General features: G+C 38.5%; 2 protein-coding genes and 1 long non-coding RNA gene across 6 annotated transcripts; 1 reads left to right on the plus strand and 2 right to left on the minus strand.

Annotated features, from left to right (window-relative positions):
• Positions 1–248: 248 nt before the first annotated feature.
• Positions 249–7,590, minus strand: LOC309717588 (uncharacterized protein). Of its 2 annotated transcripts, XM_082552269.1 has the most exons (7): positions 7,301–7,590; positions 6,886–6,948; positions 6,040–6,297; positions 4,775–4,828; positions 1,730–1,768; positions 1,543–1,582; positions 249–1,148 (listed from the first exon to the last, which is right to left on the minus strand). In XM_082552269.1, the coding sequence occupies exons 1-6, from the start codon at positions 7,557–7,559 to the stop codon at positions 1,551–1,553; spliced, it is 705 nt and encodes a 234-aa protein (XP_082408395.1). In that variant the 5' UTR covers positions 7,560–7,590; the 3' UTR covers positions 249–1,148; positions 1,543–1,550. The 2 variants fall into 2 exon arrangements, with proteins under 2 accessions (XP_082408395.1, XP_082408394.1); XM_082552268.1 differs by lacking the exon at positions 1,543–1,582.
• On the plus strand, positions 7,380–26,225 carry LOC309717585 (uncharacterized protein). Of its 3 annotated transcripts, XM_082552262.1 has the most exons (7): positions 7,386–7,468; positions 17,428–17,600; positions 18,425–18,560; positions 19,684–19,839; positions 23,244–23,382; positions 23,707–23,814; positions 24,413–26,225. In XM_082552262.1, the coding sequence occupies exons 4-7, from the start codon at positions 19,694–19,696 to the stop codon at positions 25,388–25,390; spliced, it is 1,371 nt and encodes a 456-aa protein (XP_082408388.1). In that variant the 5' UTR covers positions 7,386–7,468; positions 17,428–17,600; positions 18,425–18,560; positions 19,684–19,693; the 3' UTR covers positions 25,391–26,225. The 3 variants fall into 3 exon arrangements, with proteins under 3 accessions (XP_082408389.1, XP_082408387.1, XP_082408388.1); XM_082552263.1 differs by lacking the exon at positions 17,428–17,600 and having other exon boundaries at positions 7,380–7,468; positions 19,674–19,839; XM_082552261.1 differs by lacking the exon at positions 17,428–17,600 and having other exon boundaries at positions 7,380–7,468.
• LOC309717589 lies at positions 7,604–8,678 on the minus strand. The gene is made up of 3 exons (XR_014279746.1): positions 8,419–8,678; positions 7,873–7,903; positions 7,604–7,767 (listed from the first exon to the last, which is right to left on the minus strand). It is a non-coding gene; the product is annotated as an uncharacterized lncRNA (long non-coding RNA).
• Positions 26,226–26,929: the final 704 nt, after the last annotated feature.

Genomic DNA, 26,929 nt, shown 5'->3' on the forward strand with positions numbered 1-26,929 from the left:
TGGCCAAGTTTTTATTATTTTTAAAAAGGCGTTTTCTTTACGTCTTTGCCCATTTTGTGTTCGGTAAAATGACATTTTAACCAGGAAGTACGCTACGTGTTTTACCCACCGTCTAGATGGTACAGTCTAGAAACTGATAAACGACAAGAAAGCGCTGTTTGTTAATTTTAAACCCAGGTTGTGGGAGAGAGAGAGCATGACCTATTTCGTGGGGGCGGGCGCTTTTTATGTGATTTAGAACATTAAAATAAGCTTAGTATGAAAAGAAAAACAAACAAACAAAAGTCTAGTTTCTACACTACCATTGTACAGAACTTTAACTTTGCTGCTTGGGAATAGACCTATAAATGTCAGAAGTGACTGCTTACAAGTGACTTCATTTTGAAGGCTCAACTCTTATCTTGACTTCATTGTTCCCTGTTTTTCAACACTTTGCTTTCACAGTCCAGGTTTTGCTTGTGGATCAGAGAGCTTCTATACATATAATAAGACTAAAGTCTTATCAGACCGTGGGAATCTTAAATTTTGATTAACCAGGTTTAACTGAAAGAGACCATAAATTGAAGATGTTTGTCTTTATGGCGTTCTGACAAAAAATAACATTTCATAACTGTCCATTAAAAGTTTTTTAAGCAAAAATATAGGTATGGGAACAAAATACACTACATCTGCCACAGTGAAATGGCAGCACTGATCCTGCAAGCCCTAGCAGCTGAGGGATTTCCCATGATGTACACTCTTCTGATTATTAACTGAGCACATTATATTCTGTTCCAGTGTCTGTTATGAAAAAGAACATGAACCATATGCAGCTTGATATGCAGATGTGTTTATAATTAAGGCCAGATATGTATATGCGTTTCAAACATAATTATTTGCTGTCAAGTAAAGCTGAAGTCTGATAAGCCAAATAAGCATGAAGGTGATTTACAGAAAAATAACCAGTTATTATGGAAATTGTTTTTCTAAAAAAAGGTGACTTCTTTGGACTTAAGCATATGCAATAAAACACATCCTATTTAGCCATTTTGCTATGCCAATACAGTTAAAAACATTTTAAGACAGAAAGTAAGTATCTATGAGTAAAAAAAAAAGATGTTTCAGCACGATGTTTCATGCTGAGGGATAAATGTTGAAGATCCAAAGTCCTGTTTGAAAAAAGAGAGAAGTGTGTTAATTGAAAATGCATTTAGCCAAAGGAAAAAAAAAAGATCCACAAAACAGTCTGCTTGTAGCCCCTTTCCATTTTTTCAATATTTGAACTAAAAATATTCTCCAATTCAAGATTTACTGGGACTGAGAATTAGTATTTTTTTTTCAAATATATCACAAAGCTTTTCTTACAGCACTAAAAGGAAAGAATAAAATCATCTATTTTAAGATTGGGGAACTGTATTAAAATGTATAATGGATTAAATGGTGTGAAATATTTTTGGGGGGTTGGTCTATAGCTTTAGTCATTCATGAACTTATTCAAGGGACCTGATATAAGGAAGTTGTGTTTCTAAGGTGAAAGTTTTGTTAAAATAAAATCACACTTACTCAGAAGATCACAGTGCTCCAATCCCAATCAGAAAGAGAACTATGAAATAAAAGAAGAAAAAAAAACCTACAGACTGAGACTGCTGTTGTTCAGTCAAGGTCAGCAAAACCTGGCTCTTGGCAATTTAACTTCATTGTTAAGTGACTATTGTACATGTCATAGGTTAGTATCATAATTTATACAAACCAGCCATTAAAATCAATCCAGTAGGTCCACGGCCAGGATCTGAAAAGACAAATTAAGATTGAATCAAGAATTTAAGTGTCTTATCTTCTTTTCTTTTCTTTTTTTTTAAATGTACCTTCATCTTTAATGTATTAATACATTTACATCAATACAGAAATGTACTATTACACATATGTACAGTACTCAAGTAATTTATTGGATCATCACCCAGTGCAAGGTTTATGCTGCAGCTGCAGTAAATTAACAGTATTGATTATTATTAAATAAATTACATAAATATATTTAATGCTAAAATATAATTATTGCTGTTATCCATTATGTCAAAGAAGTATAACAGGAATGACTATTTGGCCATCGGGTCCCCAGCTGTTCATGTCCGCATTGGAGTGTAAAGTAGCTTTTTTACCCAGTGCACCTCACTGTGCAACAAATATGTCGTCACATCTGCTGGCATGCACCTCTTGATTTTTGTAACCTGACATGAGCTACTATCATGTTTGCTTTTAACACCAGTTTAATGATATACGCCATACTCCCCAAAGTATCCACTCACCGATCCAAATCATTGAATTCAGGTGTTCCAATCACTTCTGTGGGCACCAGTATAAAAAAGCCACCTAGTCATGCAGACTGAATGACAGGATCCCACCTGTGCAACAAGTCCAGCCATGAAATTTCCTTGCTACTAAATATTACGCAGTCATCTAGTGGTGGTATTATAACAAAGTGGAAGTGAAGGCAGATGAGTGAAAACTTTTGGTGATATAGTCTATCAGTACAGAAGTTTAGAGATTCACAAATTATACAGAGGGAGAGCTTACGACAGTTTGAAAACGTGAGACTCTGTGGGTTGAAAAATACCCTGCAATGTCTTTGCCTATGGTTTTGACTCTTTATATATCAGCTCTGTGTGTTAAGTGACCAATGCAGAGAGTATACTGGCACCTTTTTCTTGGTTTATGCTGTCTCCAGAAAGGCTGATCTATTCAAGCTGTTGCAGCATCTAATTCTGTATAATCTAGGAATTAAGTTTCTGTATTGATATATAATTGAAATTGAAAAATGACACAATAATAGATTCACGTTATCTGCCAAGTTGCAGCAAGGTTAGAAAACTGAGAGGTGAAGGACCAGCAGAAAGGACACCAAAGCGTGACTCAGGTCAGCAGATATAACTTCACTTTGAGAGTGTGTCACTGTATGTGAGGGTATATCGAGCCCTTTATACCCAGAGCGCAGGATTGCTACAAACTGTTTCACCATATAAACATGAAACATATCGTCATATAACTAAGCCTCTGTCATAATTAAGATACTTAGTTTGCCAAGTGTATAAAAGCGCGCACTGGTGTATTTCTTTTTCTTCCCCAGCTGTAATATATTGTTACATTCATAAGCTCACCCACTAAAGCAGTTTAATTATTAGTTGTATTTTGACAAACATTTAACTTCGGCTTTTATTACAGATTCAACAGATAGAGGTCGCTCGTTTGTGCTCAATGTGTGCACATTTCCGGGGGAAACTCCGTTCGGACAATTTCTGCTGTTTATTCAAAATACCAGTTTTGCTAGAAATAAGTGGGACTCGGCTACAACGTGGGTTAACCGCGACTGCGCTCACAGACTTAAGCTTTCCAGTTCGTCAGTGACGCGTTCCTTTCTGATCATCTGCCCTCTGTTTCTGAATAAAAAGTCACTCCTAGAAGCATCGAACACAACTACAAACTACTCCAAACTTTGGAAATCACGGCAGCGTAAATATTTCCCCCTTGAAAGGGAAAATCCTATAAGTACGTGCTTCTTGGACTACTCGAACGCCCCCTTTCAAAAGAAAACTTCGCTGTTCCTTTACTTCCGGTTATGACTTCTTCTACCAATCGTGTTGATGTGGAGGTTTTGTCTAGCGACATCTATCATTCTATTAAAGAAATACTGCAACGAGCGCACTCGCTGTGCACTCGCTGTGCCAAAAAGGGATTTCTGATATTTGCCCAAATGATTGCCGGTATTTAAATAGTTGTATGCATGTATGTATGGTTTATGTAGCGATTAACAAATGGTGGCAGGACAGATTACAAGTTTTACAGCCTCACTATTATTGGGGTAGGGTTAGGGTTAGGGTTGTGCAGTGCTGCCCTCTTACATTCACTGTCTGGATCGGTAGCGCTGCTGCTCTCCGACTTGATGGGACGTGGGGCCCGGGCTCTCAGGGAGGAACAGCGGGGATGTCAGACGGTGGGTTTATGTGGTTGGCTCAAAGTTCGAGGATCCAAGCGGTGGGATAATGGCAACCCAATAAAAAAATCTGTTAATCGCGCTGACAGGCTTGTAAACGCGCGCACCGGGTGGCCACTTCCTGAAATGCGAGTGAGTGCGCGCCTTTTCTTTTTGAAGTTTGCGATTATGGGATTGGTGCGATCTCGGGGTACTTAACGTGGGCTTAATTCTTCTCTCGCCCTCTCTCTCACTTTTAAATATATTTGTATAACAAAAATATTAATCATCACAAAAAGGCGGATCGCCAAAAAACGGCGTTACATTTTTCAGTAGCAAAACTGACCTTTAAGAACTGCGCAGTTGTGAATTTGTCGGATGTTGTTGACTCGCAAATCTACGATTTGAGACCAGGAGGAGACAAACCCAGTCTCAGTGAACTACGACAGCACGGAAAAATCGGAGGGTTGCGTCACCAAGAATTTTAAATCTGCAGTTCAATAATCAAATATGAGGATCCATCGGCTTTGGCAGACCCACTTGGGTTAAATACATTATGTGAAATGATATTAATACGCAATATAATGTGCTAAATCATACAAAATTATAAGGCTTTACCACTAGGAATGAGCCCACATCCGCTAATACTGATTTAACATGCCGTTATCTACTTTAACTCCTACTCTAACATCCCAACCTGTAGTGGATACCGCCCCTAGTTTCAGTTCCATCACAATATTGTAATGTTGTCAGTTGTTGTGCTATCCAGCTCCAGCTCATAAAGGGTTATCTAAAACTTTTTTTTTCTCTATGTGAAAATAAAGTACATACTGTAATGGGAAGTCCCTCTGCTGGGCATCGGGTCAGAAGTCTTATACTGCATGCCTAAAGAGGAAGAAATACATTTAAGTAGCATAATTCTGTATGAATAACTAATTACATTTAAATAATTCATATATTGTGATTAGAAATAGAACGACTCGTTACTGTGAATTCATGATGGCACAGATGGCACATATATGCCTTTTAACCAGTTTGATACACAGCACAGTAGAAATTCAATAGCAATAAAATCTACAGCCTCCAAAATAATATTTCGCATGTACAGAGTTTATCCAGACTGCTTTAGACTGTACCGATTTAAACAGGTGCATTTAATGTAAGTCTGTGCCATATCATATTGACCATAATGCCCTCCCCCCCAATATTGTCCTCCCACAAAGAGACAAGTCCGGGCATGTCTGAGAGATGAGTTAGAGCTGGGCGTCCGACTTCGAAGATGAGTTACACAGAAAAGGGACAGTAGACAGCAGAGCACAGTTCCCAGCAAAGTATGCAAGAAAATAGGAGGAGGAACTTGCAGCTGGTGATGTGCGACCCAACTAAACAAAGAGTATTCACCAGTTGCGGTACTTCTGATAATAGAGGCAAATGGTGGATTTAAACAACCAATTAAAATGTTCTATCTAGATGCAACACCCCAGGTAGAAAATATTTTTTCATCTTTATTATGTGCCTATATTGGTTCAGGCTCCTGCAGAGTCACATGGTTATTTAGTTTATTCTGAATTTAGTGTTATTTTATACTTAAAAATTCCAGGGAAACAACACCCACACTCCTCATTTTAAAAGAAGGTTCGAACATTCATTTTCTTACATTTATAAATGCTGCTGTCTTCAAGCTAGATGCATAATATATATTTTTCTATATCGACAGAAATACTGTTATCATAGTTTTTTCTTGAAATATTGTGGTATCCTTTTGAGGTTTTTTCGCCCAACCCTTATTTAATACTGCTTGCTGAGTTTAAACCAGCGGAACATGCAGCACCCTAACGACAGTGACAACAGTGAATAGCGCTATTGTGTTGATCGTCGTCTCCCATTCTGATTTTTTTTAACCTTATCTACACAGTTGTCTTAACAGTTCACAGTGAATTTATAATGTTTTTATATTGTATTAGATGTATGTTATTTAAATATTTTTAAACATGCACATTCTATTTAAATTTTATTTTGAAACTTGACGTCCAGGTATATTTTAACCAGCATTTCAACAAAGCCAGCGCAGAATGGCACCTTAATGGCCTACATACATGTTTTATGGATGTCTTGAATGAGTGATCCCTTTGCTTCTGGTTGGATTTCATTAGTGTCGTTTGAGCAGGTAATGAAGACAAAAACGGACTGGCATACTGTGCAGGTTTTAGGAGTCTTAGGCACAGGCGGTGGTATTTGAGAGCATTCTGAGAAAGCTTTCTCTCCATAGTACAGGATATCGTCATATTCGTCATATATTGTGTTGAGGCTGGAGCACTTGTCCCGATCCTTGCAGACCCAACAGTTTAGCCCATCTGCATTTAGAGAAATGGAAAATATAAATATAAACATGATTTCAGGTGTAAATGCATGCAAGTTAAAATTACATATTCTGATGGGACCTAGAATAATTCTTAGTATTGCATTTTATAACATTGTTGTAAGTCACCCCGCATTACACACCCTAAAAAGTAAGGCATACCCACAATGTAAAATGGAAAAATATTTGTTTTTCTGGTAATTACCATACAATTACAGTGTACCTAAAAATAAATTATAGTGTAATTAAATTACTTTCACAGTAACTTGAAAATATAATGTATATTCACTTTCTGGTACAATAAAATTGCAAATAAAGGGGCTCATTTAAAGTCAGATTTAATTACAGGGCAATTACGTCCTCAGTTGGGGTGTTGTATTACAAAGTGTTACCAATTTTTGAATAAAAACTTACTACAGCTTAGCTTACTCATGTTTTTAACACAGTAGATGTGCTGCAGGCTAAGTATATAAATAAACTGTCTGATCAAAAATATAAAAATATAAGTAATAGTTAAAAAAACTGCACATGTATATAAACTAGATATAAATAAATCTTTAAATACATATGAAGTACAACATACCATTAGATCCATTACAGGCAGGAAAGTTTATGATTAGAACTGCCACCACACAGAGATTGTAAACTGGAAAGAAAAAGTACGGGGCAGACTTACTCATGGAAAAAGTCACTATGAATTACTCCACGTGAGAATTTAAATAAAATTATACTCTTATTTAGGTACAGCAGTTATACTGATTGCATCATATAAGACTTTCCAGTATTTTGTCTAATCATGCATGTAAATGTAACATTAAAGAAACATGCCTCAGCAGAACTGCAATAAAATACAACAACAACTTTAACTATGTCCTCAGTGTTAAACATGCTAGATTTTTTGGCATTTAATATATCAATCTTTATGATTTAAAATGTAATATTTGCAATAAATGTATGCATGGCAGTTTTTAACAGATGCATATTGGAAATTTAATTACCTTTCCATTTTTTCCCAACAGCTCTTTTCTTGTAGCGGTTTTGGGCCGTCACTTCTTCCACTGGTGCAGCGCTTCCTGGGTTTTCTTTGGCGTCTGTGTTGGCATCCATGATGTTACCCTTATTTCCTACATCTTCCATGAGTGCCTCTGTAATGGCTGATGTTCCGGGTAAAGGCTTGAATACTTCCTCTCCCTTGCTATTATCGTCACGATCTGTGTATGTCTGGCAATTGAAGTTATTTTGCGGCCCACTTTGCATCCCAGCCAAACTGGACTTGATTAAGAATCCCTCTGTCATAGGTCTTGACTCAGGCGGGTATGGGTGTGGCTTGCTTTGTGCCATCATGGGGAACTGCTTCATGTGAAGAATGGGCCTCACACAACTCCCTGTGTCAGTTACAGGCAGGGCAATTTCTTCATACTTGTAACAGAACTTGTGCACCATGTCAGAAGAAAGACCTGCATCACTGTAATATAGAGGGGAAAAAATATTGTTTTTTGCTCCCATTTTTACAAGAAGTGTAAAAAACATATTTTATTAAAGAACTGTAAAAACCATGACAAAAGCATACCCGCTCTCCTGAGTGTGTAGATTATCACCATCTTTAAGTGAAAACATAACACAGTTAGTCTACTGAAAATCATTTTCATTTGCAAAACAGTTCATTTTACAGTCCTTAGATGTTTAACTACCAAAATACAAGCATATTTTTGTTTTTCCTTTTTAAGGAAATTCTTTTAATGAGTCAGCATAATGTGCAGCACTTAGGTAATATGGTAAAATAGGAACACTGCACATTGTTTTCCTGGGTTGCCATTGCAGTACATTAGCAGCACATGTTGTTCGTACTTTATAATTTCTTACAAAATAACTTCAGCTGCAAAAAGTTAACAAAACAAATTTCGGTGCCGTAAAAATGAATAAAAGTTGTGATCTGAGTAAAAGTTGCGATTCCATTTCATTCCAAGCGAGGGCCTGGAATGAAATGCTACTACAGCCATTTTGCTGGTCTAGAATGAATGAAGAGCCTCAAAAATGAGCACACTAAGAGGAAAAACAACTGCCTTGCCGCCATTTTAAAAATATTGAATAATGCCGTGTCAATAAACAAACTAACCTCGTGGTTGAAAGTGGGGCAAATAATCCGACGGATAGACCATTTTCTCACGATGAGCAATAGTTCCACAGATAACCCCGTACTGGTTTTGTCCTCAAAGTGAGAGCAGGAGGAAATGAAAGAGCATATGACAGCTGGTGTACGTCATAATAAATATATTTTTTGCCACTAGATGGTGGTATTCTACTGAGGTTGATTGCATAGTGAACCTTTACTGAACCATGTAATAATAATAATGATATTATTTACCGCTTTGAAAAACGTAGTTAAAAAGTGCTTTACAGAACACAAAAGAAAATATAACTGTAAAGAAATATATATATTATATTTTTAATAAGTCTGTAATTCTCCGAAGTCCATTAAAATGGATAGGACATAGTGTAAGTAACAGCAATGGCACAGCATGTCCCAAAGCCACAACACAATGTTACAACTAATTAAACAAAACCTTAAAGGACGTCTGGTCTTCGCTTTTTTAATGCAACCAAGCGGCCATCCTTGGAATTCTTTACACTGCAGCCGTCAGCATGTGGACTATGGGCTCATTGCTAGAGAACTGCTGTATACGAGTAGATAGCCCATCTCCTTGTTTCGCAATGGCTTTTAGTTTTGTTTGTCTTTTTTTTTTTTTTTTTTGGGGGGGGGGTTGCCAGATTTCTCTGCCAGTCAGTTTGTATTTAGACGATGGCTTAAAGAAATCCTAAGCAACAGCATTTGATTCAGTCATATACCTGCTTCTAATTGTGAAGCCTGAGCAAGCAGACATTTGGTTTAGTTTAGTATTCTATATCTCACGCGTTTTAATGGATTTCCTCATTGTTAGCTATTTTATTGTATTCTGTAAAGCCCTTTGTACTTAATTCTCAAAATTATTTTCTTCTTCTTCTTCTCTTTTTCTTCCCACCCCACCCTGATCTAATTTTAGTCATTGCTTTCAGTTTTGGTTAGTTTCATTTTTCTTCTTGTTTCTGTGAAGGAATTCCTGCTAGGTATCGTAAACCAAAAGCAAAAGTGGTGGCAGATAAATTGAAAATATCTATATTAGTGTTGGTACATAACAACAGTGCCAAGACACAATGTGCTAGTGCTGGTATAGACTTACATTAAAATAGATGAGTAAATAACAGCATGAGAGACCAGTTTATAATTTGATAATGCAACCAAAAACAATGCTGTTTTTTTTTGTTGTTTTTTTTCTCTTATTCATAAGGAGTCGCTACAGGAACTCAGTCTGCATGTACAAGATGTCCTTACTGATGCAGCCGTCTCCCTTTTCCCCTGGTATGAAGCAGGGGATTTTTTAAATGTTAGGTACTTGTGTTAATCATTACACTATGGGGCCACTAGTTTAAAGCTGTACAATTTACCCAAACAAAAACCAATGAACTAAAAAGTTTCATTTCTTGTTTGTCGCCTTCCTTTTTGCTCACTTTTTCCTCTGTATCACAAATTATAAATTCAACCAAAAGGTAAAGTGCCAGGAAACATCATGCAAAAAGTGTTCCCTTGAGATTTATTTGAGATCACTTTGAAACAGAACAAAGGAAATACTGACAAGAAATGCTGTAAACCTTCTAGTGTGGTACCTAAAACTACAGCCAATGCTACAACCAGGATTTTAAACGTATAGAGGTGAAATAGAAATCCATATACACTTAAATAATTATTCAGTGAAAATGTTGCACTGCTGCAATGGCTAACACTATTGTCTAACAGCAAGACGTTCCTGGTTTGAATTTGCAAGCCAACTGAGGCCTTTGGGTATGGTTTGCTGTGGCTCTCTCAGGGTACTGTAGCTTCCTCCTACAGTTCAAAGAAATTCATAACAGATTAGCTGGTAATGCTAAAATGCCAATTGTTGTGAGTGTGACTAGTTGCCTGTCTCTGTGTTAGCCCAATGATAGATTGAGGGTAATGCATATGGATCTGTCCTGGACGTGTGTCTCTTCTCTTCCAATTACCCTGAATTGGACAAGTGGTTAACCCGAGTAAGTTTCAAATTATATAACAATCTTTTATTCAGTTAATATTGTTTTTCTCCTTCACAAAGGCAATGAATTAAAATCTGCTGGGGAAAGTCCAACTAGTTCTTACACATTTTTTGTTAGTCTGAAAACAATTACGGTATGAATCGACTGTAGTATAGAAATCGTGCTTTATAAACAACAAATTGTTTTGGGGGGTTTTGTGATACACCTTGCTAAAACCCAAAGTTTCAGCAACCCACCACATATTTATGATTTTTAGTAGTAGCAGCAAGGAAATCCTCAGTGCATTATATACAGTCATTCCAGTATAATCAGTGTGTTTTACTTTTATAATGACAGCACACACTACAGTAGAGAGCTTGTACATAATTTGCTTGTACACAATTTTGTATCGGTGTGATGTATGAATATATACTAGAGGGATTTCTGCTACCACATATTTATGATTTGACTCAATGGGAGTTGTATACCTGGTAGGTCACCACATTAGTTAGAAAACCACAACATTTTCATAGATTTACATTTGAAAGAAATAAGCTAAATAAGTCTCAAGTTGACTCCATGAATGTGAAATGAAGAAAAATAATAAGTGAACTGCAACCATGTTTTGAATCTCCTACAACAATTTTACAAAACTCTCTAAGCTGCAACTTATTGAAATATGACATCAAGAGAACAGTAGGATGAAGTTTGAAGCCACAAACGTTGAAATCTTTACAATAGACTGCTTCTACATACAGTCATATATACAGTATATACATGTCCATATGTACAGTGGGGCAAAAAAGTATTTAGTCAGCCACCGATTGTGCAAGTTCCCCCACTTAAAATGATGACAGAGGTCAGTAATTTGCACCAGAGGTACACTTCAACTGTGAGAGACAGAATGTGAAAAAAAAATCCATGAATCCACATGGTAGGATTTGTAAAGAATTTATTCGTAAATTAGGGTGGAAAATAAGTATTTGGTCAATAACAAAAATACAACTCAATACTTTGTAACATAACCTTTGTTGGCAATAACAGAGGTCAAACGTTTACTATAGGTCTTTACCAGGTTTGCACACACAGTAGCTGGTATTTTTGGCCCATTCCTCCATGCAGATCTTCTCGAGAGCAGTGATGTTTTGGGGCTGTCGCCGAGCAACACGGACTTTCAACTCCCGCCACAGATTTTCTATGGGGTTGAGGTCTGGAGACTGGCTAGGCCACTCCAGGACTTTCAAATGCTTCTTACGGAGCCACTCCTTTGTTGCCCGGGCGGTGTGTTTTGGATCATTGTCATGTTGGAAGACCCAGCCTCGTTTCATCTTCAAAGTTCTCACTGATGGAAGGAGGTCTTGGCTCAAAATCTCACGATACATGGCCCCATTCATTCTGTCCTTAACACGGATCAGTCGTCCTGTCCCCTTGGCAGAAAAACAGCCCCATAGCATGATGTTTCCACCCCCATGCTTCACAGTAGGTATGGTGTTCTTGGGATCCAACTCAGTATTCTTCTTCCTCCAAGCACGACGAGTTGAGTTTATACCAAAAAGTTCTACTTTGGTTTCATCTGACCACATGACATTCTCCCAATCCTCTGCTGTATCATCCATGTGCTCTCTGGCAAACTTCAGACGGGCCTGGACATGCACTGGCTTCAGCAGCGGAACACGTCTGGCACTGCGGGATTTGATTCCCTGCCGTTGTAGTGTGTTACTGATGGTGACCTTTGTTACTTTGGTCCCAGCTCTCTGCAGGTCATTCACCAGGTCCCCCCGTGTGGTTCTGGGATCTTTGCTCACCGTTCTCATGATCATTTTGACCCCACGGGATGAGATCTTGCGTGGAGCCCCAGATCGAGGGAGATTATCAGTGGTCTTGTATGTCTTCCATTTTCTGATGATTGCTCCCACAGTTGATTTTTTCACACCAAGCTGCTTGCCTATTGTAGATTCACTCTTCCCAGTCTGGTGCAGGTCTACAATATTTTTCCTGGTGTCCTTCGAAAGCTCTTTGGTCTTGGCCATGGCGGAGTTTGGAGTCTGACTGTTTGAGGCTGTGGACAGGTGTCTTTTATACAGATGATGAGTTCAAACAGGTGCCATTCATACAGGTAACGAGTGGGGGACAGAAAAGCTTTTTACAGACGACGTTACAGGTCTGTGAGAGCCAGAGATTTTCCTTGTTTGAGGTGACCAAATACTTATTTTCCACCCTGATTTACAAATAAATTCTTTATAAATCCTACCATGTGAATTCATGGATTTTTTTTTCACATTCTGTCTCTCACAGTTGAAGTGTACCTCTGGTGCAAATTACTGACCTCTGTCATCATTTTAAGTGGGGGAACTTGCACAATCGGTGGCTGACTAAATACTTTTTTGCCCCACTGTATACATGTATACATGCATATGGTAACCATAGCATTCAATTATAGAATCATTTTTACAAAGAAATGTTTCAAATGAATGAGAAATTGGTTGTAATAGAATTGAATATATGGAGAACAAATTAAATGGCTTTATTATTACTGTTACACAGGCCAACTAGATACAAGATCAAGAACAGAGCCTTTAAAATTCAGAGTAAGTGTGAACACAACACGAGTTTTCTTATGTTGTTATGTTTTTTCTGGAATTTGTATTTAGAGCTTGTTTCTGTGCTGCCATGATTAGTGTCTCTGTGCTGTTTTTCAGTCCAGCTTTGTCCAGGCACTGGTAGGATTTCTGGATGTCAGCCATTTCCTCTATCCGCCAGTGGTACTTACCGTGCAGGGGCCTGTCCTTCCATGATGGCTCCTCCAGTTGCTACTCTACTTTACTGGGTTTCTGTTGCCTGAGGTATTCACTGAGTACGTGGATGAGAAAACTCTTCATTGTCTCATCCTGGACAGTGGTTCTGAAACTCACCAGTACCAGGCATCATTCCTTACACTTAGCGTACTCAGTCTCAGGGTGCTGGACTGGGGTGATACCTTCCGTGCTTAGTCAGGAGCGCCTTTGTCTTGATGTTACTGGCTTCCATCTCCTTCTTTAGGCAGCTTATTATCCCAGCAGGGTACCTGATCACAGGCAGGCCGTAGCTGTTGATAGCCCAGATCTTGTTCCTAATATTCACCTGACTCCTTAGGACTTGCCTGACCCTCTGCAGGTACTTGGGGGTTGCAGCTTTCTTAGTGGCCTCTTCATGGTTCCTATTCACCTGGGTTCAGGCCTATGCAGAACAGCAGCGGGGAAAGCTCATCTCCTTGGTAGATCCCGCACTTGATGGTGTCTTGTGCAATAGGCTTGAAGTTGGCCTCCAGTGTTGTTTGCCACATCCCCATCAAATTCTTGATGAAGGCTCTCAGGGTCCTGTTGATCTTGTATTGTTCTAGGCATTCCACGACTCAAATGTGGGTCGTTGAGTTATAGGCCTTCTCAATCTGGGCAGTGCACAGGTTGGTCAGTCTGGTCTTGCAGTCTTGGGTGACTGTTCTGTCTACCAGGAACTGGTGTTTTGCTCCTCTGGTATTCCTGCCAACTCCTTTCTGTGCCCCACTCGTGCATTGAGTCATGTGCCTATTCATCTTAGCGCTGTGATGCCTGATAGGGGCTTCCATGTGGTACTGGGGCAGGTTATAGGCAAGGCAAGGCAAGGCAAGGCAAGTTTATTTGTATAGCACAATTCAACAACAAGGTGATTCAAAGTGCTTTACAGAGACATTAGAAACAAGAACAAATAAAAAGCATGATTTAAAATTGATTAAAACAAGCAAATAAACTAACTAATTAACAAACAAACAAACAAACAAACAAACAAACAAACAAACAAACAAACAACAGTATATAAAATCAAAACAGATAAAATCAGAACAGTAGATAAAATCAGTAGTTAAATGTAAGTTTTGAAATTTAAGCTTAAAGTGTGGATTTGGTGCTTTATTCAAATGCAGCTGAGAACAGGTGAGTCTTCAACCTGGATTTAAATAAACTGAGTGTTTCAGCTGATCTGAGGCTTTCTGGGAGTTTGTTCCAGATATAAGGAGCATAAAAGCTGAATGCAGCTTCTCCGTGTCTGGTTCTGACTCTGGGAACTGATAAAAGACCGGATCCAGATGACCTGAGGGATCTGGATGGTTCATACTGGGTCAGGAGGTCATTGATGTATTTTGGTCCTAAACCATTCAGAGCTTTATAGGCCAGCATCAGAACTTTAAAGTCTATCCTCTGACGGACAGGCAGCCAGTGTAAAGACCTCAGAGCTGGACTGATGTGGTCCACTTTTTTGGTCTTAGTGAGGACTCGAGCAGCAGAGTTCTGAATGAGCTGTAGTTGTCTGACTGATTTTTTAGGTAGACCTGTAAAGATGCTGTTACAGTAATCAAGCCTACTAAAGATGAATGCATGGACTAGTTTTTCCAGGTCCTGTTGAGACATCAGATCTTTTATCCTTGATATATTCTTGAGGTGATAGTAAGCTGACTTTGTTATTGTCTTAATGTGTTTTTCTAAGTTTAGGTCTGCATCCATCACTACACCCAAATTTCTCGCCTGGTTTGTGGTTTTTAGATGTATAGATTGAAGTTCTCTGGTGACCTGTAATCGTTTTTCTTTGGCGCCAAAGACTATTACCTCAGTTTTGTTTTTGTTTAGCTGGAGAAAATTGTGGCACAACCAGTCATTGATTTCCTCAATGCATTTACCAAGAGCCTGTACAGGGCCTCGGTATAGGCCGGTAGTTGGATGGAACCAGTCCCTTCTGGGGGTTCTTGGGGATCAGGACTGAGCAGTTAGCCATTCTGGGTGTGTTTCATCCATTAGCAGCCTGCTCATTTGTGCTACCAGATGCTCATGGAGTGCAGTCAGTTTCCTCAGCCAGTAAACGTTAATTATGTTGAGGCTTGTGGTGTCCAACTTGTCCATAATGGAGAACCTTTTTTGCCACTGTGATGGTTGCTGGACCCTGTTTAGGGAGGTCTGTCTGATCTGCTCTTAGATTCACTAGCCACTGTTATGTGTTGCAGCCTTCTCCCATATGCTCTTCCAGTATTGCGCCATCTCCAGACACAAAAGTTTGGACACACCTTCTTATTTAATGTTTTTCTTAATTTTTACTACTTTCTACTAGAGATGGCATGATAACAATACCACTTTTTTATGTCCGATACCGATACCAATATCATACATTTGGATGTCTGCCAATACCGATATGAATCAGATATAGTGTATTTTATAATCAATAAAACTGTCTTTTTTAATATCTTGCTGCATTTTGTAAAAGTTCTGTCATGGCAAATGGGATGAGCCGTGAGGAGAAAATAAATGAGGCAGGCACTTGCTGAGATGTGAAGGTGGTTTATTGTAAAATAAAGCACAAGGTGAAAAATGGCAAAATGGAACTAAAGATAATCTAAGCTGGGAAAAACTAAACTACTAAACAGCAAATATGAACACGAACATGAAGGAGGGTGAGCAGAGGCATATCAAGGTGGATGGCAGGGAAAACACACGGAGAATACACAGTTAAATCACAGATAGACCAGCGACTAGTACACAAGTAGAAACAACTTAAATACACACAGGAGAACACAGGGAGATTACACACAGGTGGGGAACACAGAAGGAAGTAACTGACAAGACGAGACAGGAGAAGCAAAACTGAATACACTCACATGACACACAGAACTTCACTGTAAAACAGGAAACAAGAAACAGAAAAAAGGACGCTGACTTGACGCTGAACTAAACCGTTAAACAGAATAAACTGAAACATAGAAAATAATATTCAAAACAGGATAACAAAAGAATCAGAACATAAATCATAATACAGAAGAATACCAAAACATAAGAAACTGAAAATGCTGGGTCAAAATGAACCACAACCCTGACAAGTTCATACTCAAATTTTAAAAAACAAAACACTACTGCTATTCTGGTATACCTGTATGCTAAAAATACACTGCACACAAAATATTTCATAGTTCAGCAATACTGATCAATCTAATAAACCTTTTTCCCAAAGGAAAAAATAAGTTAAATACCAGCTTACCTCTGGCGTCCAGGGCATAATTGGCCGCTTTTGACGACTTTTGATTTTACCTCTATGTTTCACCTTCAAAAACTGTTTATGTTGCCTTATTTGGTATCATTATTTCCAGCACAACCTCTAAGATCTGAAATGTGAGTTATTTTTTCGTTTTGACATACTATATTTACACAATTAAAATGTAAATTTAGACAAAAAATTAAAATCCAAGTAGAAAACAAGTTATATTTTTTACAGTAAAAACCACAAACATGTTTAACGAAGCATTTTCATAACTTATAATGCAAATAGAAATTGTACATTTCTAAAAAGTTATGCACACGTTTTACAAACAACAAAGTTATATGGAACTATTTACCTAAAAATGCAGCCAAGGCCTCAGGCGTTTTTTATATAACCATTTAAATCTATTTACAGAACAATCAGGTGTTCTGCATCAAATAAGAAGGCACAAAAATTACTTGTGCCACTCCAAAAAAAATGTTTCTGTCCACTATAAGACAGAGGAGAACACCACTGGCCTAAACCCTGCAGGTCTGTCAACAGGAGCTGTATCAGTCCAGTTTTACATGTGGAGACAGCATTTACACTGGAATTTGCCTTTAGTGGCTTTTTTTGGAGCAAATGTGACATCCATCAGTGTAACTGACACACAAAACAAAACAATGACTACACCACACACTAACTATAGCCTCGCTAAATGTCACTAATGTCTCACAAAAACTCGCTTTCACTCTTTCTTTCTTTCTTTCTTTCGCTCGCCCGCTTTCTCTCGTGGCATCTGCTGCAGTCGTTTTGCTGCTTGTTTCCTCTTTGTGGTGCAAAGTGGGCGATAAACAAACAAGAGAGACGGACTTGTGACAGAAAAGCTGATCATTGATCATTTTCATGACTGAAGTAGCAGCAGGAGAGAGAGAGGCAGTCGCTCCATATATCGGTTGTTAAGCTTAACATGGAAATGCTTTACAAACATTCAGAGATGAACTTACACACTTGCTTTACTTCTCAGGGATAGCTATCTCGGAGATGAAATGCCGGTTTGGAAGCACGTAGCGAGGCTCCAAGTGCTCAACCAGACCGCTGACAGGCCTCGCACGCCACAGCCGCTCTATCACGTGACGCATACTGCTCCGACGTGCTACGGTTATGAGCTGAGTTACGCCATGTCACAAGTTTTGTGAGGTGCTTTCCTGATATTTAATTAATCGGATTACATGTTTTATTTCTCTCCAATATCCGATCCAGTAATTTAGGTCATTATCGGACCGATACCGATACGTAAAATCTGATCGGTCCATCCCTACTTTCTACATTGTAGATGCATACTAAAGATATCAAATACATGAAGCAAGGTATATGGAATTATAGAAAAGATATCCATCCATCCACCCATGCATACATTTTCTTGTGCTTATCCTTGTTATGATTGGGGGGGGGAGCAAAGGGTGGCTATTTTGAAGAATAAAACATGTTTTGAATAATTTCACACTTTTTTGTTTACTAGATAATTCCATATGTGTTCATTCATAGTTTTGTTAAAAACCTAATAATAGTTCAAAACCTGCTAACACTAGCAGCACGCTAGTGTTAGCAGGTTTTGAACTATTATTAGGTTTGTGCTCACATTGGCTCAGCTTGTATTCAGCAGTTTCAGTCTAAAGCACAAGACAGCTAAGGCTGATGGTAATTTAAGTATTTTGGTAGGTAATTGTACCAGTTAATAATTTGCATAAGGACATATCTGCATATTTCATCATCCCTTCTTTTTCATTTTAGCATTTTTAGATGTACACATGTATATGTATACATATAACCACTAGCACTGCTGTTATATTTATTATGGATGTTGCTGCTATTTTGTTTTCCACACGGTCATCCAAATGTTAAAACTCTGGTCTCTGGCTCTGTCTTCTCTCCCACTGTGACAGCACGTGTCCTGTTTATCAAACATTATCTCATACCTGCATTTGTATTTACGCTGTGCTTCTTTCTTCACTTGTAATTAGTGTGCTACAGGATAGGACTGGCTTTGCTTGGGGCCATGAATCAGATTCAGGAAGGTGTGGAACAGGTTTAAAGAGCGCTAACAATGTCAACTCGTGTTCAGACCTGACAGAGCTGCGTTCCCTCAACAGCATAAAGGTAGGAAGAGAATCTTTTGTGGTTTAGAGATTCAAGAACAAAAAGGATCAAAGATTATATATATTTTAGCTTTGAGTGGTTTTAAATTTAAGTACAATTAAGTAATTGAAAAGTGTGTTTACTGAGGAGCTTCTCATGTATGTTTGTAAAACCTTGAGTTTGTCTTAAGTGAAAATGATTTGCTATACTGTGATCAACTTTAGTCATTCAGATACTGTGACTGCAAATGTTCTTGATAATAAGGACTATTTTGAAAGTTAAAAACTGCCTTCTTCAATCTCTTCTCTTGTGAACTGACCAGTCTGTCAACATTTCCTTCCTGTTTTGACTACACAGCTCTCTGGCTCTTTGAAAACCTGTTGTATAATCCTGACATCAAGTCACTCTGCTGTCAGAATATTTGAAATGATAAGTGTGGTTGTAGATCAGGGTCCTGGTGTCTTTATTTATACAACAGCTTCAGTTACAGCTGAGTTACTGAGAACAGCCTGCCTGAACTTTACTATTCAGGTGCTCACTGCCCAAACTGTATTTCTAATTAAATAAATTAATTATAATTTGAGGGAAACAAAATGGTAGTTCAGTGAGATTATCAGTCTGTGGAACATTTTCATTCTTCTTAAGAATTTTCCGGTAAGGAATCTCAAGAGTGGTAACGCCCTTCCAGGGAATATTTTTTTTAACTGAAGTTTATGTCTGACAGTCTGCTGACACCAATGAATGTTAGGTTGAAAGGTGAGTGAGAGCAGTTAATAATAATAAGTCATATTTTATAGTCCGTAAAATAACCTTGCTGTCCTGAATTGCTTTACTGAATTGTTGTTTTATCAATGTCTAAAGTGGAAAGTACCAAAAGTCACAGCAGCTAGTACCAGAAACAGAACAGAGTGATTTCAAGATCATCAAAAGCACTGAAAGTACAGGGTATTACTCACAATCGTTCTCCACCAAACATAAATATTTACTGGCTTGTATTACAATTACTCACGCTTATATCATATAACTAAACATTGTAGTTGTCACCAAACCTGAATATACTACAGAATATACTCCTTGTTATCAATTCTATCATTCTTTGTTTTGTGAGTAAAATGACCCTCCCCTCACTCTAAGGCTCTCACAGCGTCTCCTAGATGGCGTACTCCACCAGCACCCTTGCAGAGGGCTGTTTTGGGAAAGTGTACAAGGAGAAGTACAATGATACCTGGGCTGCTATTAAGAAAGTTCCTCAGCATCTCATCAGCTGGAAGGATCTGGAGAGAGAGAGTGAAGTGTACAAGTAAGCATATTAAGCATGGTTAATATTTTCAAAGACAAAAACAGCAATATGACATTATTACAAAACATAGTTGTATAAAATATATGGCAGACGGTGTAATTGCTGACAGACATTTAATACTTTTTTGCTTGCTTTTAACTAAATGTAACTGTTTATATGCTTTTTATTGCTAAACAGAGAAAACTATCATTCTGCATGTTTTTTATAGGCAAAAAGCATGTTCTTTATGCATTAACAGTCACATCACTGATAATTGATTTAAAGCTGGTTACATGGGTCCCCAGTAAGTATTTATTTCATACCTTCTATTTACTACATATTAGCATTGTCATTTCTGGGCTATAACCAAAGAGCATCATGGTGTAAACCATAATATTAAAAAATGTGAATTGCACAAACACCTACTGGCCAAGACTTGTCGGCCTTCTACACTCAGAACTGCCTTAAACTCTCTCCACAAAGTGCTTGAAACATTGCTCAGAGATTTTTGTTGATATTGGCATCATAGCTTCACACATGTGCTGCAGATCTGTACTTGTATGATCAAAATCTCCTTTTGCACCACAACCTTGAGGTGCTTTGAGAAAAAAAACTGAGTTCTGGTCATTCTTTAGATCATTATAAAGGTATCTATCTATCTATCTATCTATCTATCTATCTATCTATCTATCTATCTATTAGGGGTGCAACGATACACAAAATTCACGGTTCGGTTCGGTTCGATATTTTTTCGATACAAAAAAAATGTTGATGCCTTTTTAATTTGTCATTTATTAAAATTATAAATATATATTTTAACTCAAAAGTACAGTTTTTAAATTTAACCCTAACCCTTGTGCGTGTTTTTTATTTTGACAGCGAATGCGCACCTGCGGACCACTTACCAGCCCTGGTTATTTAGCTCGTCATATTGCAGCCACAGAAATTCTTTTGTCCATGAAACCATAAAGCTGCACTTTCTTTTTGCCTTATAGTCTGATTTGTCATAACTTTTCCGTTTTGTGGTAAGCTTTTATTTGGCTGTCACTTCTTCACCCTGACCTGTCTTATTTGGCTCAGCAGAACTAAAATATATATACTGCTGCTTTTACACACGCACTCACATAAGCTCAGCGATTCTCTGCGCGATCAACCTCTCACATGTTTAAGCTGCGGGAGATTTCACTTGTCATGTTTGCATAGTAAGCTAACAATTAATAAGATGATGTCAGAGGAATTGGTGCACAAATTATCATCACTCACAGATCAGTGCTGTCGCTCTCTATACACAGTTCGCGCGATTGCAAAGTGAAAGCAAAAAAACAAGCGCAAATTCAAACGCGATTTCAATATGTCACATATTGACAGTTTCTCACCGATGCCAATGACATAATTACCCAGCTACATTTCTGAAAGAATGCAAAAGCATTGACATATATTATTCCTTCCTACAATAGCCCGACGGGCAGGGCAGAGATAGATTTTGGTAGCCCGACTGAAAAAATCGCTAGCCCCGGGACGTCGGGCTAGCGATATTGCGAGCCCTGTATCTGATTGAGGAATCACTCATCTTTGGAAAAGAGAGTTTATTACAGAGAAATGTCTCTTTCCAAAATAAAAGCTATACTATCCGCTTCTTCTGGGCTATATTCTCAGCAGCATATTAAACATATAAGGAGAATCATGTGCTAACAGCTGTCTAAATGACTCGGCTACAGTTAGTAGCATGGTTGCTTGTTTTTTTTCTGCTTCCACTTGTCTTTGCACTAGGATGATGTCGGCGTAAATGTGCAGTCATATTCGTTGTGTTCCCACTAGTGCTTTCAGGTTAATCTCGTTGAAATTACCTTAAAGCCACAACACGGCAAATCTCCGTTAATGAGCTACCGCCGATCGCCCCGTGCATGGGGCTAGACGGCCAACACGTTTACGAGCTAACTGCGCTAACACACTAGCTCCCACCCATGTAATTGAGCATTGCATGGCACATCCAACATACTGTTTTACTTTAGTCCATGACTCGCTTACCTTCAGGGTCATACGTCACATGAAAACCAAAATAATTCCAAACGCCAGATCTGAATGAGGGTGGGGGAGGTCCATGTTGCAAGGAGAGCTTAACTTCTGTCTCGCTAGCTTGCCCTGCGCTCTTCCTTCTGACGATGCTGTCTGTGTTGAGCGCTCAGTGAATCTGCGTTCGACTACTCCGCCTAGGCTGCACTGTCGAGCCTAGGCGGAGTAGTCGAACGCAGATTCACTGAGCGCTCAACACAGACAGCATCGTCAGAAGGAAAGTTGATAAAATAAATTACAAATTTTGTATTGTTCGATACATATGCGTACCGAACCGAAAGCACTGTATCGAACGGTTCAATATCAATACGAATATCGTTGCACCCCTACTATCTATCTATCTATCTATCTATCTATCTATCTATCTATCTATCTATCTATCTATCTATCTATCTATCTATCTATCTATCTACCTACCTACCTACCTACCTACCTACCTACCTACCTACCTACCTACCTAGGCAGTATTATGAGGTTTGTTCTTGTTACTGTAAAAGGGAGTTTTCCCTTCCCACTCTTGCCAGGTACTTATTCAAAGCAAGCTCATGGTTTGAATTTCTGTTGCCTACCTGCCAGCTTGAACCATTTTCCTTAGGCCTCTGATATCAACAAGGCATTTAAAGAAGGGGTAGATCAGCAGTTTCTGAAACACTGCCATCAACCAACCACCCCATTTTCAAATGTACTTTAATCAACTTTCTTCTCTATTCTGATGCTCTGTTTTATCTTCATCAGGTGGTCTTGACTATGTGTTAATTAACTGCTAAAAAATTAAAGTAATACTATTTAATAAGAGTACAGCATAAAGTCAATTAAACGTCTGGGGTATTGATATGGCCAGTTAAGTAGCAGAGGTTGTTGTTAATCAGTTTCAGCTGCTGTAGTATTAATGACATTAACAACAGCTTTACTAGAGGAGCAACAATGAGATAACACCCAAATCAGGAGTGGTTTTACAGGTGGAGGACACTGACATCTTTTTCCTCTTTAGCATTATTGACCAATTTTTCTTTCACAAGTTTTGCATTTAGCTGGGGTCAGTGTCACTACTGGTAGCATGAGCACTGCCAGAGTCCTACAAAATGATCTTCAGCAGGCCACTGATGTGAATGTCTCTGATTAATCAATCTGATCAATACAACTAGAAACAGACTTCATGAGAGTGGCCTGAAGGCCTGACTCATCTAGTGGCCTCTGAATCAAAACCTGAATGTTTGCACATAATTCCCTCACCTGATGCTAGATGATCCAGGTGGTTTTGAATGTTTTAGAAAAAGAAAACGCCCAGTTTATTTTGTTTTGATTTTGTCAAAATCTTCTTTTCTCCATGACTTGTTACCACTGATCTGCAGCAAGTCAAAACATCCCAACATAGTGAGGCTTCTGGGCAAAATAATTCTTAAAGATGGAAAATGGATCATTCCACTAGAGTTTGTCTTCGGAGAGGACTTGGAGACCACCATCTTCAAGGCGTCAAAGTCTAAAATATCGGTGAGGTTACTAGAAAAAAGACAAAAGAAATGAAAGTTGAAATTAAGAAAAATTGTTTGCATGGTTTGCAGGTCACCACTGCCTTTTGACTCACTCCTTTGCTTTGCTGTGTGTTTTGTGTAGGGTATAAACCAAGAACAATTGCTGTTGTAATATTACCTATTATCTTCTGTTGTGTAACATTTTATGTATTTTAGCATGCAATTGCCTAATTTATTTCACACTTTAATAAGTAGTTTAAAGATTTCCAACTCAGGTAAGCATGAAAGTCAATGTGACCCTGGTCGTCCTAAAATTGGTCTCATATTTATTTTTACCACACAGATGACTCCAGCTAATAAAGGCACAATCATTGTCGGCATGTGTGAAGGGCTGCTTCATCTACACTCCAGAGACATTGTCCATCAAGATCTCAAGCCTGAAAACATTATGGTGAGTGGAAATTTAGATTTCTTTTATCACAATGTTTCTTTTTAACATGCAGATTTGAGCATATGTCGACTCTGAATAAGTCTTATCCCTCTGGTAGGTAAAGAAGTTTTTGTCATTTGTTTGTTTTTTTCTTTTTTATTTGCAATGTCAAAGTCAACTTACGCAAGCTTTGGTTGTCTCAGAGATTAAGTAATGTAGGGCAAAGCACATGCGTCTGTCACAGTGAAACTACGAATGGCTCGTTACGCATATACTTGTCTCAAAACTTTAAAGACATACGTGTGGCTGGTATCATAAAACTGATCATGGCAAAAAAACACCATCCCATATTCTTTGTCACTTTTCAAAATCACAAGATTACAAAATGCTTTAACAACAAAACAAGAATCTGAAAAGACAGTCAGCTAAAGATCAACAGAACCAGATAAAAAAAATAAAAAAAATCCATAAATAGAAAAGCTGGTAATTCTGTGCAGACTCTTCAGAGAAACTATCTCTGAGCAGAAGCTGGTTGCACATTATCCACCGTATAAAGCTGTATGAGGTGTATTTTTTTTAGTCAATATTTAATGTTTGCTGAACAATGTTTGTTCTTTAGGTGGAGCATAACACGAACAGAGCAGTAATTATTGATCTGGGACTGGCCAAGTTCTTCAGACGTGGTCTAAACTCTGCAGTGGACATGGGGAACGAGGCTTACTCGGCTCCTGAGGTGCTGCAGAGGGGTAGCCAGAGAGATCAGCGTTCAGACGTCTGGGCCATGGGAAAAATCATAGCTGAGCTCTGTGCCCGGATTCGTCTGTACACACCCAGCGTCTGTCCTGACAAAATCAAGGATGTTTTAAAGGACCAACCATACTGCCCTGCTGTGTGTAGGATGGTGGACCAGAATCCATCTCTGAGGGCCTCTATGGGCGGGGTCATTAGTGATATTCGAAGAGCTGCAGGAATGGGCATTGATATTCGAAGAGCTGCAGGAATGGGCATTGTCACCAACACACCCATTCAAAAAGATCATCTTAAACCACCTACACCTCACTTTAATGCCAGAAACCAGTCCCCATCACCTCCGAACAGAGATGCACATCTGCCAATCAGGGACCCATCACCAATCAATCAAGCTGCATCTCCGCTAATCAGGGACTTATCGCCGATAAACCGAGGTGTTTCTCCACTTAACAGGGATCCATCACCGTTAAACAAGTTTGACATACATCAGTCACCTATGAATAAGCCTACAGGGCGGATATTTGAACGTTCTCCTAGACCAGAGATAAAACCTTTGCCTCGGACTGGAGTGCACCTTCCTCCTTCCCCACAGAGGCAAGAGGACAAGAACAAAAATCACGATCTGGTGCCGAAAGGTGGATCAGAACTCGCACAGGACCTCAGGAAAATGAAGTTGTTACACGAAGCTGCCAAGGATCTTCCCTGCAACCTGCCAACGACAGGGAGGGTGGTGGTGCGGCGTTTTGAGGAGAAAAACGGGGAAATGGGTTCATGGGAGCAGACCGAGGTGGTGACTCGTGATGGAAAGATAGTCAAGTTTGATGATGTCAAGTTTAACAGCAAATGAGAGTATCTGGGAGAGTTACAAAATAGTTGTATGTTCACTCAGCTTAAAGAGTAGACTGAGTTTAGGTACAGTAGACATTGCATGGAATGTAACAGGATATAAATTTTTTTTAAGGAATTGATTAGTTTTGAGTTATTTCCAAATTAAAACTTTCCATTAGCGTATGCTTAGTTCCAAATTTATTTTTAAAAATATCAATTTCAAGTGCAAACCTAGATGTTGTGGATTTTGGTATGCATTATGCTCACTGTAAGCTCTGTGAGTGGGACTTGTAATGAGATTATCTCCAGTTGAAAAACTGATAGTTATATATATTTTCTGTTGGCTAAAATGTGCAATGGTGATTACATATGAAATGTGTTTTGATAGTTTTGGTTAAATAAATGACTGTGAGAAATTAAGGGCAGGGAATGTGGGTGTGGTATACAGAATGGGTCTGTGGTGTATTGTCTGCTTAATATGTCTGCTGTTTTTTTAACTAGTGATCTAATCTTTAAGCTGTACTGTGCATCAGAGTCTCCTGTGTCTGATAGTCGTTTTTTTTTAATGACTGTAAAGTAAGACAAATAAATCCAGCAATCTTTATCTTTGAGTTGCTGGAACCAACAAGTGATTTGTTGCTGGGTTGATTTGATGCTATTGTGTGGCAGAAGTTCTTGCTACACTGCTCTTTACACTTCAAAGTGAACAAAGGTGATGTGTTAGTCCACACCCCATTTACAAGAACAAGAAGAACCTGTTTTATTTTTTTTGTAATTACTCTTGCAGTAATAAAGTACATCTTCCAATCTCATGTAGTTGTACACATCAGCATTAAAGTTGCTTTTATTGTTTATATGTGCTCTTAGCAGTCTGTGTGGATTTTTTTTCACGGCCTGAAGGGGAAAGCTCTGAGTTGAGACTGATTTACTGTCACTGGTGGGACCATTTCACATTTGGCTTCCTCCTTGAAACCGTGTCACTGTTTAGATGACCACCTGTAAAGGATCAGTGATTTGAGGTTTCTACATGAATATAAACTTAGGTCAACAACTGCCATTTGGTTTCAGTTGTTTCTACATCTGTTAACACTGCAGTCCATCTTAGCCACATGGATCAAGGAAGTGGGTTGTGTGGTTTCCTTGTAAAGCTGAGCAACTGACAACTTTTATTTATGTAGAATGTCATGTGAATTAGCAATGCTTCGTAAAGAATTACACAAGTGGTATTAAGTCCTGGTTCTGTAAGTCGTGTGTTTTTAAATATGGCATTAAATGCATATTTGTATTGTTGCCTCTTAGCTCCATTTGAGATAATGATGTGGTGCAAGATGTGGGTGAGTTAAACAAAGTTAGGTTTGGTATTATTATCACATTTATTATAATTTTAAGATTTTCTGTTATCTCACTTCAAATGTAATTTTTTTCACAAGCACACCACAGACTGGATTAGTATGGACATGCACTCTGTATCGGTGACTGCTTTTGGCAGCCACATGAGGTTATAGTATGCCCTCTTTTGGATATTTGGATAAGTGCATTTGTCTGTTTTAGTAGTAAC

The sequence above is a fragment of the Aulonocara stuartgranti genome (assembly GCF_965226115.1).
Source record: "Aulonocara stuartgranti genome assembly, chromosome: 11".
Taxonomy (NCBI): Eukaryota; Metazoa; Chordata; class Actinopteri; order Cichliformes; family Cichlidae; genus Aulonocara; species Aulonocara stuartgranti.

Excerpts from the sequence above, each read along its gene's own strand:
- LOC309717585 (XM_082552263.1), top strand. The coding sequence starts at position 19,694 with ATGGCGTACTCCACCAGCACCCTTGCAGAGGGCTGTTTTGGGAAAGTG. Across the intron at positions 23,383-23,706 it reads CGTCAAAGTCTAAAATATCG|ATGACTCCAGCTAATAAAGG; the intron begins GTGAGGTTACTA and ends TTTACCACACAG. Across the intron at positions 23,815-24,412 it reads TCAAGCCTGAAAACATTATG|GTGGAGCATAACACGAACAG; the intron begins GTGAGTGGAAAT and ends TTTGTTCTTTAG.
- LOC309717588 (XM_082552268.1), bottom strand. The coding sequence starts at position 7,559 with ATGCAAAGTGGGCCGCAAAATAACTTCAATTGCCAGACATACACAGAT. Across the intron at positions 6,298-6,885 it reads TGCCTGTAATGGATCTAATG|ATGGGCTAAACTGTTGGGTC; the intron begins GTATGTTGTACT and ends CTCTAAATGCAG. Across the intron at positions 4,829-6,039 it reads TCAAGACATCCATAAAACAT|GCATGCAGTATAAGACTTCT; the intron begins GTATGTAGGCCA and ends CTTCCTCTTTAG.